Here is an 11,442-nt window from a genome sequence, read left to right as displayed (position 1 = left end):
ACTATACTAGAATGAGAAACATTACCCTTACATTAATACGTTAACAATTGCGATCCACTGTATCGGAGCATGCCTTAAATGTCATGGCCCGAATTGTAGCCAGAATTCTCTTGGAGGGAGAGCGTGAGTTTGCGTATAGATCTATACTGGATTGACTATCCTACACCTTGCTGCTAGCTACAGCCGGACCTGCAGGTCTGCGGGTGCCAAACGTGATTCCGTTATTACGACCATTCGTATGTCGTTGTTACCAGTCGATAGCATGGTGCAATTATCACATTTTACCTTAATATAAATCCGGTTTAAGGTAGTTAGTACAGCAGTAGTTACTATAAAACTAAGCTACAGTACTACCATGATTTACCCATTACATATTTTTAGTGATAACCTCACTTGAACTTTAATGTACAAACTATATTTTGTTAAAAGATAGTTGCACTTGGGAAATTACACACTTTTACAACAAACGAACATACAAAACAGTTAAGCCTTGGTAGAAGGCTACTTTAATAGAAAATATAGGTTTTTCTGAGAGATTCAAACTTTTACAAACACTTACATACATTTTACAAACTTATACTTGAGACACGTTCAAACGTTTTAGATAACAAACACCGACACTAAAATACTTATGAACTCACCAGCTTAATGCTGATAAACTCTTTCAAAATAACTTGTATTTTCAGGTCATCAGTAGACAGGTACCGATGCCAGCTTTTGAGAAGATGGAGCGCATTCAAGACTCAGCATATTATTATTTTGATTTACCTTATATTTTTGGTGTCTAAAACTGTACAGAACACGCTTGTATTAAAATTATATATTTAATGCAATGGATGATGTTGTTTGCTTATTTACATTTACTGTGTTGTGATACTTTACATGACGTCCTCCGCCCCAGAACGTTTCCGCCGTTCTTGGTTTTGGGGTGTGACAGGATGCCCCGAGTGATTATAGAAAGTTGAGAGAGATTTTGAGAGGATTTTGAGAGAGATTTGTCATACTTGGAGAGATTTGGCATACTTAGAGAGATTTGGGAGAGATTTGACATACTTGGAGAGATTTCTCATACAAGGAGATATTTGAGAGAGATTTCACATACTTAGAGAGATTTGGGAGAGATTTGACATTCTTGGAGAGATTTCACATACAAAGAGAGCTTTGGGAGAGATTTGACATCCTTGGAGAGATTTCACATACAAAGAGAGATTTGGGAGAGATTTCACATACAAAGAGAGATTTGGGAGAGATTTGACATTCTTGGAGAGATTTCACATACAAAGAGAGATTTGGGAGAGATTTCACATACTTAGAGAGATTCGGGAGAGATTTGACATTCTTGGAGAGATTTCACATACAAAGAGAGATTCGGGAGAGATTTGACATTCTTGGAGAGATTTCACATACAAAGAGAGATTTGGGAGAGATTTCACATACTTAGAGAGATTCGGGAGAGATTTGACATTCTTGGAGAGATTTCACATACAAAGAGAGATTTGGGAGAGATTTCACATACTTAGAGAGATTTGGGAGAGATTTGACATACTTGGAGAGATTTCTCAATAAGAAGAGATAGAGTGAAAACGATTGAGAGAGGTTTCATTTGTGACCGTTTTGAGTGTCCGGCTTTGCAATGCAAGGTCCGTAAACCCTGTTAAGCCTTGTTTAAAGATCTTACACACTCCCGATGAGTATGCAACATTGTTTTATCGGTTTGGCTCGTCACTTACCACAGTTTTAGGTTAAGGAGATCTAGATGTACGTACTTTTCGATTTATGATCTCTCATTAGAATAGCGAGTTGTTTAGTAATCACATAACGTAAGCCCTAGTACACAAGGGTTAGTTGAGTTGACCGGTTTGACTTGTTGACTTTATTTGACTTTGAATTGACCATAATTTGACGATTGTCACATATACAAATTATCATGGTAAGCATACGTTACATCATGTTTTCATACAATTATCTAACCAAAATAAAAAACAAAAAATAAATAAATAATTAAATAAAGGTTTGTAAAGCTTACCTTTCGTCGAAATTGAAGAGATAGATTCAACGGCTGAAGGTGACGGTAAAGGTGGCAAAAATTGACACGACACGAAACCCGACACGAACCCGACACGAAATAAATAGGTTTGGGTAAGATATTTCAACCCGTTTAAATAAACGGGTTGACACAACACGACACGAAAATTAAATAGGTAAGGTTAGGGTTGAGAATTTCAACTCGAAACTGACCCGTTTATTTATATGCAAATTTTTGAATTATTTAAATAAACTAGAAAGATACAAAACCCAAAGCATAAGTAAAAGAAAACCTTCGAATTGAATTGTTTTGTAATGTTGAAATGACTTAGCCGTTTATATCAAAATTTCATTTCAGTTTTTCCATTCTCTCCCAAACTACCTATTCTCTTTCACCACTCTCACATCCTCATGACCTTGTCATCCGCCTCCCCAACTCCCACTCTTTTAATCTTGTCATCTAAACTTGTTATGACTTCATCTATTCTGCCTCAAAACAATTAGTTTTTCATTTCCGCCTACCAAACTCCTACTCTTTCAACATGCTCAATCTTTTAACGTCACATGACACGACATATTTCAAGGTATAACCCTAACCTGAAACCCGACACGAAATCGACACGAAAATAAACGGGTTGACACGACACGACACGTTAATTAAATGGGTCGGGTTAGGGTCAAGCACTTTCAACCCGTTTAGTGTTTCGACACGACACGAACCCGACACGACACGACACGATTGCCACCTCTAGGTGACGGTGGCTGGTGGTGGTGGTCCTCCGGTGACACCCTAACCGGAAACAAACAGAATTGTGGAACAATATCCACTCAAATCAAAATGAAACCTAAAAAGAGGAGTAAAAGCGGAATTAGGGAGTGATGTAGAGCTTACCAGCGGTTGAAGGTGAAGGAGGCAGCCAAAGGTCTCGATATAAATTGGGAGTTTCATATATTTTCTTAAAAGCTTTTTTGTAGAGAAAATTAAAAGCTCCATTTATAACATGATATAAATTTAGCTAACGTCTATCATCACCTAATCAAAGTCACATCTAATCAAAATGTCAATTCCAACAATATTCTTGTTAATTAGTTAAAGAGATTATTAAAACTTAATAAATTCTTGAGTTATTTTAGTTATATAGGTAAGTCATCACCAAATGACCATAGTTTAATGTTAAAGTTAAAACTCATGTTGTACTTCAAATCTTAGGTTGTAGATTTAGATTCTAGTAATAGATGCCGTCTAGCGTGATTCTATAAAAGACAAATTTTCAACGTATAAGAAATTTGTACATCTATTATACGATACACGTTATACAACGATTACTAAAGCAACCGGGGATTACTACACGTCTATACCCCCTACTATTGCTCGTAATTCACATACTAATTTTGATCTTTGTATAGAAATAAATTAGTAAAATTGATCCTACGTTCCGACTCTGCAACATAAAAAATTCAAAGAATGAATTAGTAGACTCTACAACTTGCAAAATTCAAAGAAAGAATTAGTAAACGGTAAAATCTATACAGTACCTCCACGCTCAAACATTTTCAATTAATTGATCAATATATTAACTCCCATTTGATGGTAATGTCAATGGTACATGCCAACTTGTTGTCATGAAGAAGCTTTCTTCTTTGGAGTTAGTAATCGGTTTTTCTATTTTAACAACTTCATGTTTCTTAATTATCCAATTCACAAATGGGTGCATCAATAGTTCAACTACTTCTAATCATTTTCATCAAATTTTCGTTTGTAGCAGCCCAAAACAATGATTGTAAGTTCATTACCATCATATTACTTCAATCATTTTTAATTCAAGTACCTTTCTTTAATGACTCATATGCATTATTCCTACATCATAATTCCAAGATTATAGAGATTGGAGACTACAATGCTCCTAGTGTTTGGAAAACTAATCTATATGGACTTCACTCTGTCTGTTTTGTTCCAAACTAGATTCTATTCACGAATGAAGATATGGTTTTAGAATTCCTATTTTACTAACACTTCAAGATTTTTTCATAATTGTGTTAGCAAATAATTAATGGAAGATGATTTCGAGGGGAAATTTGTTCGGTTTTAATTTGCTTGATTAATTACTAATAGAAAACTGTTTTAATTTTCATGAATGAGCAGATGCATATCTGCAAACTCTCAAAAGTGCTTGGAAGAACACACCACCGAACTGGGATGATAAACCCGATCCGTGTAGTGGTTGGGATGGAATCACATGCACAAACGGCCGTGTCACCTCCATGTGAGTTCTTACTCCACTATTCGTCTTCAAGGAATTATATAACACCTATATATAGGTCCAAAGTTACATGATCAGGTTAAAAGTAAGATAAAAGTTATTGATAGTTGACAACTTAAAGTTCATAACAAGAGCTGAGTATTACGTGATTTGTTAACACCCTAGCAACGTATATACACTAGGCCAATAACCCCCTCTTGTCAATATAAAGCCATGCATGGTGAGACTTATAAGTAGCTAACTAGTTTAGACGTATATAACTTCTTCCAGCTCTTTTATCCATGTGGGACAAGTTATTACAAACTAACAACCATTCACTTTCATCTCTATTTTTTCTCATATCATTTTAAATTTCAGAATTTTGTTAAGCATGAGTTTGATTGGTACCCTTACCGGAGGAGATATAGAGCAGTTCTCTGAATTGCAGATTCTGTAAGTTTTTCCTTCAAATAGCTTCATGTTTTTCGGGTAATTCTGATTACTTTCAGTGTTTTGGTCTCATAATTGCTTTCGATATGTAGCAATCTATCTTACAATAAGCGTTTAACTGGGCCTCTACCTCCAGCAATTGGGAAATTGAAGAAATTAACAAACTTGTAAGTAGTTGTTACGATTTATATGTTTTTCACAATAGACCTCAAAATCTTTTGCGCTATGTTTTTTTCTATATGCACAACTGGTATACTTATTAAATAAACTGTATCTGATCGAGCACAGTGACTACCTTCTTATTGTTAGTAATATTACATAAATAGTAGGATTTTACATGACACGTTTTTGAGTATGCTAGCATGACTTTTGTCTGAACTTGTTTATCAGAATCCTGATAGACTGCGGATTCAGCGGTCGACTTCCAGATACCCTCGGGAGTCTAGAAAATCTTATCTCTATGTGAGTATCAATACGTTGAAATTAATAATTCGAATTCTATATAAGATGATGAATTTCGGAATTGGATTTTGTAGGTCGCTCAATTCAAATAATTTTACTGGAGCGATTCCACCTTCCATTGGTAATATCAAAAATCTTTACTGGTTGGATCTGGGCGATAATAGGCTGTCTGGAAGTATACCGGTTTCTAGTGACACAACTCCTGGTCTTGACATGCTGATTCATGCAGAACACTTGTAAGTCTATTCATTACTTCAAAAATAGGCATTAGTAACGGAATAATCTGTCGCTAATGCTTCAATTCTTTTGTCGCTAACAGTAGTCCATCACTATTTCTCGAACAAAAAGGCATTTTGCGATGAAAAGAATTTAATTAATTAGAACTCTACTCACTTATGTATTTTCAGCCATTTTGGAGGGAACATGCTCAGTGGCAATCTTCCAGCTCAGCTCTTTAGCTCAAATATGAATCTAATCCATCTGTATGTTTCAATATGACAATCATTCTTCTGTAAAAACATATTATGCATGATGATGAAAACTAACTTACATTTTTCCTTTTTATTTTCTGAGCAGTCTATTTGAAAATAACACGCTTAATGGCTCCATTCCTTCTACACTAGGGCTTGTTCAAACATTAGAAGTCGTGTGAGTACCCATGATGATCATATTAATTCCTCAAGACTTTTTGTAAATCTCTAAGTCTAACTTTTTAATGGTGTGTTTCATGTGATATTAGACGTCTTGATAGGAATCGATTTACTGGCCATGTTCCATCAAACATCAACAATCTTGCTGGTGTAAATCTGATGTAAGTATCAGAAATTCATAGTCCATTTATTTAATCCAAAATTGAGTTAATGTGTGATAAATATGTTTATAGGTACTTGTCAAACAATCAATTGACTGGCCCTATGCCCGATTTAACCGGATTGAAACGCCTGAATTATTTGTAAGTAAAAAGAGAGAAACCAATTTATTTTGTTTAAACTGATCATGATCTTGATTACAGAAAGTAATCATTAAAATTCTAACACGCAAATCTGATTCTAGGGATTTGAGCAACAACAGTTTTGACAAATGGAGCATTCCTTCTTGGTTTTCAGATATAAACTCCCTTACAAAACTGTAAATCCCTTTAACCATCTCCATTTCTATGTGGTAATTAATTGCAATGTGGGTATTAATTTATTTACATCTTTACATTGTTTGGCAGTAAGATGTCCAATACAAATCTTGAAGGAGTGCTGCCTGCTGCCCTTTTCAGCCTCCCTGAGTTACAGATTGTGTGAGTTAATGATTCAGTTGGTTTTTCATTTTCGGTTTTCATGGTCTTTTACTTACTGAAATCTCATGATTTGCAACGTATCGGGTTTTCATCAGTGATTTAAGTGACAACACACTAAATGGCACCTTGGATATCTTGTCTACCCATAGCAAACAACTACAACAAGTTGATTTGCAGAATAATCAAATCGTTGAATTCACTCAAAGAAGCCAATCTACTATCGAATTAATGTGAGTTTTGTAATTATAACAACTTTTAGCTAAAGTTTTTACCGAAATGGACGGGTATATATGTGCTAATTGTCATGTTTTTAGCAAAGAATAGTCCGTTGAGAGTTCCAATGCTGATGCTCATTTTTCTAGTAGCAAGTTAATACATATGTTTTTTGTTTTCAGAAAGAGGAAAGAAAATTTATAATTGATGAACTAAACACATGTGGTTACAATTTGTCTGCAGACTTGTGGGTAATCCAGTTTGTATGGAATCAGGGGTGACCGAAAAAATTTGCTCTCTTCCCGAGAATACTACTCCTTCAGACTCTAGACAACCAAATAAATGTGTGCCTATGAAGTGTAGTCATTCGCTTCAAATTATGAGTCCAAACTGCCGGTGTGCATTTCCATACACAGGCAACCTTTTCTTCCGGGCTTCTCGCTTGTCTGAGCATGGAATTTCAACTGACTACGACTCTTTACGGGATTCAATGATTAGTTCTTTTCAGATGTCTCAACTCCCCGTAGACTCTGTTGCATTCGGGAGTCCTAGCAAAACGTTAGACGATTACCTTGTGATCAATCTTCATGTTTTCCCATCTGATGGAGATGAAACGTTCGATAGGAATGGGATAAATGGAATCGGGTGGTCACTTAGTAACCAAACTTTCAAGCCTCCCCCAGACTTCGGTACCTATGTCTTCAAAGGTGACGACTATGAATATTTCCTAGGTACGTAATGGGTTCTTATCCACATCCGTATAATACCATACCAGCCTCTTAAACTTGTCTACAATGTCTCTAGGGCATAGCATAGTGTGAGAGTTTCAGTTGGAGTGTGAGGGTTTCAATTAATGTGTTCTTGATTTACATTTCACATGAAGCTCTGGTGGGATAGGGTAGGGGTTGCCAGAAAAGTAACCTAAGGGTTGCCAGAAAAGTAACCCTTTTTAGAAACTAATTTACTATTGGTCAATGATGAAAACTTATTTTGTTGTTATCTCATGGGAGCATCAGTATCCGGAAAGAAGTCATCACACACTGGACTTGTCGTGGGAGCGGCAGTTGGTGGTTGCGTGCTTGTGGCACTATTGATATTTGCAGGAATGTATGCTTTACGACAAAAAGGCCGAGCTGAAAGAGCAACACATGAGAGCAGCCCTTTTGGTATGATTTATCATTATCCACTATAGCTACTTGTATAACCGGATAGATTGAAAAAAATTTCTAGGGTTAATTATTTTGTTCACGAGGAGGGTATTCGTGTCTTTGTACACACAGAAGATCAACGAATCCCTTACCAGTCCCATCATGTTCTATCTTCTTAGGGTTGGACAAAAAAAATACAATTTCTGTGATGACATGAGTCTTAGTCTCTTGGAGTATAGAATTTGGCGTCTAACAGTTTTTGTGTGAAACTTGTAGCACTATGGGATCCAACCACTAGTGGTGGTGTCCCTCAAGTGAAAGGAACAAAAGCTTTCTCTTTCGAGGCACTTGTCAAATGCACAAACAACTTCTCAGAAACGAACACCATAGGAACCGGTGGATATGGAATGGTAAGTATGTTTGACACACATGTGTGTATGTGTGTGTATACATATATAAATAAAAAAAAAGATTAACAATGGGATTATTTGTGTAGGTATATAGAGGAAGTCTACCAAATGGGCAGTTGATTGCCATTAAACGGGCTAAACAGGATTCAACACAAGGGGCACTAGAGTTCAAAACTGAGATTGAGCTTCTTTCGAGAGTTCATCACAAGAATCTTGTGAGTTTGGTAGGTTTTTGTTTCGATCAAGGTGAACAGATGTTGGTCTATGAGTATATCGTCAATGGCACAGTCAAGGATAGTCTTTCAGGTACTTTCTTTACCAGGAAAATGAATTATAAGCCCAACGAAGTTTCCAAACCGTTCAAAAAACACCAATTATGTTTTGTTTGTTCAAGAAAACCCAACGAACTTAACCTTTTGTCTAAAAATCCCAACTAACTTATACTTCACATTTAGGATCAACCTGCTAATGAAAGTCAATGAATGATATGACTTATGACGTGTAATTAAATATCGGAAAATGGTTTGTAAGACCAACAAAGTTTCAAAACCGTTCACTAACCCCAATCATGTTTTGTTCGTTGAAAAAAGATGATTGGAGGTTTTTGAACGGTTTTGAAACTTCGTTGGTCTTACCAGTCATTTTCCGATATTTAATTACACATCATAAACCATGTCATTCGTTGACTTAATTAGGCAGTTGACCCTAAATGGGAAGTGAACAAAAGTGTAAGTTAGTTGGGCTTTTTTAGACAAAAGGTCAGTTCATTGGGTTTTCTTGAACATACAAAACATAATTAGTTTTTCTGAACGATTTGAAAACTTCAATGGGCTTTAAGTCATTTTCCCTTCTTTTCCATTCTAACAAGCATCGCTAGCTATTTTATGGTTAGCATTATAAGGCTGTTATTGTATTTGTATATAGTCTATGGATTACTATTGTCATTAGAGCTCTTATGCTAGGTATATACTGTTTTTCCGTCTTTATTATCTTTATGTAATGTAAATACACTATATTATTAATAATATATCAAAATGGCCCTGGCACTTATACGGAGACTTCACATTTTTTAAGTCACATGTGAGTTGATAGACTTAAATTCTTAATTATTGTTTCACGTTGCTTAGGCATCCACAATCCATTAAACTTTATAGAGTTCAATGGATTGACATATCATCCATTAAACATCTATACAACATTACCCACAACCCATTAAACACTTATTCAATCTTAATCACCACTTTATTCTTTTTATTGAAGCATTCAATGATCATTCAACTCTACTTCATGTCATCACCCACACTCCATTCAACTTTTATTTAATCATAATCATCACTCTATTCAACTCTTATACTACTTGTTGGTTGCTCTTAGGCTTTGTTAAACCTAAACTTGTTTTTTATATGCCTTGTCGAATGGAAACAACTCTAATACCATGTTAGGATTGAAGTCGAGTTTGATATATATATATATATATATATATATATATATATATATATATATATATATATATATATATATATATATATATATTATCAATAGTATATTTACATTACCCGCAGATGAGAAAGATAAAAAAAACAATATTAATTGGTATAAGCACCCACACAACCGAAAAAAAATCCCTTCAAATAAAAACTAAATGCCATGCATGAATGAATTTTTTATTTTCATATAGGGATTTAATTATTTTATTTGTTAACGACGAGAAATATTTATCATTTTTTTATGTTCTAAATAATTGTATTACGCATAGCGATGGATATTCCTACCGTTGTCATGAGAATTATCTTTCTTATTTGAACATGCTTGTAATGTTAACAATCTAAATTGCAAAAGTGATTATCAATGGACATTAACCATGCAGGAAGATCTGGAATGAGGTTAGATTGGACGAGAAGACTTCGAATAGCACTAGGAGCAGCAAAAGGGTTACAATACATGCATGATCTTGCCGATCCTCCAATTATACACAGAGATGTTAAAACAAATAATATCTTATTAGATGAACGCCTTGTCGCAAAAGTTGCTGATTTTGGCCTTTCCAAATCACTGGGCGATGCTAATAGAACTCATGTTACGACTCAAGTCAAAGGCACAATGGTCAGTAATTTTGATATTTCTAACTTTTATTTATGAACCCTATGCCCGCAAGTAGTGGACTAGGTCTACCTATTTTACATCTCGCATATTCTCTTGGGGAGTGTTGTTGTATTTATGCCATGACAGAGGATTAGTTATTAATCTATACAAAATAGAGTAATCTATGCAATTACTTCGTAGTCTAAACGTCTATTTTTTGTTTAATGCAGGGTTACATGGATCCTGAGTATTACATGACACAACAGTTGACAGAAAAGAGCGATGTTTATAGCTTTGGAGTCGTGTTGTTGGAACTGATAACTGCAAGGAATCCAATCGAGAGAGGAAAGCACATCGTGAGAGAAGTGAGACAAGCCATGGACAAAAGCAAAGAGTTATACAATCTTCACGAGGTCCTTGACCCGACCATTGGTTTGAGTAGTCAACTCAAAGGTTTGGAAAGATTTGTTGATTTGGCATTGAGTTGTGTGAAAGAAACAGGAAGTGAAAGACCAACAATGAGTGATATTATGAAAGAAATCGAGGGCATTATGGAACTCATGGGTCTTAACCCGAATGCTGAGTCAGCAGCAAATTCAGCAGGCTATGATTATAGAAGTCGTGGAAGTGAGCATCCATATACTAATGATAATCTTTTTGCTTATAGTGGTCACCATTTCTCAATGAAGTTTGACCCCAAGTAGAAATGATAACCGATTTCAACTATTTGATGATAAAACAATTTATTTTGTCTAAATTAACATTGTTTTGTATAACTACACGGATTTTTGAATGAAGCGTGTGAGGATTTATCCATTTATTTAAATTTGTTTATATTATTATGTATATCTCGACCTTATGGAATTTTAAGCTATTGATTTTTTTGGGAAAATGAAATATTTGTCCTACTAAGTTGCTAGGGTTTACCCATTTAGGCACTTAACTTAGTTTTTGGATTTTTAAGGGAACGAATTATTTGTAACCTAGCAATCTAATCTCTTTCAGACATTGTAACCGATTTCCATTGCCACATAAGCGTAACCTAACATGTAAACGGTGACATGGCAAGAAGTCAAAGCATCCCAAGAACCCAAATGACGTCGTCTTGTACGTGAATCGTAGGG

At 35.2% G+C, this 11,442-nt stretch overlaps 1 protein-coding gene across 1 annotated transcript; it reads left to right on the top strand.

Moving 5' to 3' along the window:
* The first annotated feature begins 3,672 nt into the window (after window positions 1–3,672).
* LOC145072399 (leucine-rich repeat receptor protein kinase HPCA1-like) lies at window positions 3,673–11,079 on the top strand. Its single transcript, XM_079018815.1, has 19 exons — window positions 3,673–3,806; window positions 4,169–4,289; window positions 4,644–4,718; window positions 4,808–4,882; window positions 5,106–5,177; window positions 5,252–5,413; window positions 5,585–5,659; window positions 5,754–5,825; window positions 5,917–5,988; window positions 6,061–6,129; window positions 6,231–6,305; window positions 6,394–6,465; window positions 6,561–6,695; window positions 6,922–7,409; window positions 7,695–7,844; window positions 8,103–8,236; window positions 8,323–8,542; window positions 10,104–10,339; window positions 10,549–11,079. Exons 1-19 carry the CDS (start codon window positions 3,731–3,733, stop codon window positions 11,020–11,022), a joined length of 2,853 nt encoding a protein of 950 aa, XP_078874941.1. The 5' UTR covers window positions 3,673–3,730; the 3' UTR covers window positions 11,023–11,079.
* Window positions 11,080–11,442: the final 363 nt, after the last annotated feature.

This window comes from Lactuca serriola, chromosome 9, assembly GCF_051521515.1.
Source record: "Lactuca serriola cultivar US96UC23 chromosome 9, Lser_US96UC23_V15, whole genome shotgun sequence".
Taxonomy (NCBI): domain Eukaryota; kingdom Viridiplantae; phylum Streptophyta; class Magnoliopsida; order Asterales; family Asteraceae; genus Lactuca; species Lactuca serriola.
The sequence above is the reverse complement of the archived record's forward strand: the minus strand, read 5'-3'. Positions and strand labels throughout refer to the sequence as shown.

Excerpts from the sequence above, each read along its gene's own strand:
- LOC145072399 (XM_079018815.1), top strand. The coding sequence starts at position 3,731 with ATGGGTGCATCAATAGTTCAACTACTTCTAATCATTTTCATCAAATTT. Across the intron at positions 5,178-5,251 it reads CTAGAAAATCTTATCTCTAT|GTCGCTCAATTCAAATAATT; the intron begins GTGAGTATCAAT and ends TGGATTTTGTAG. Across the intron at positions 5,989-6,060 it reads CTTGCTGGTGTAAATCTGAT|GTACTTGTCAAACAATCAAT; the intron begins GTAAGTATCAGA and ends ATATGTTTATAG.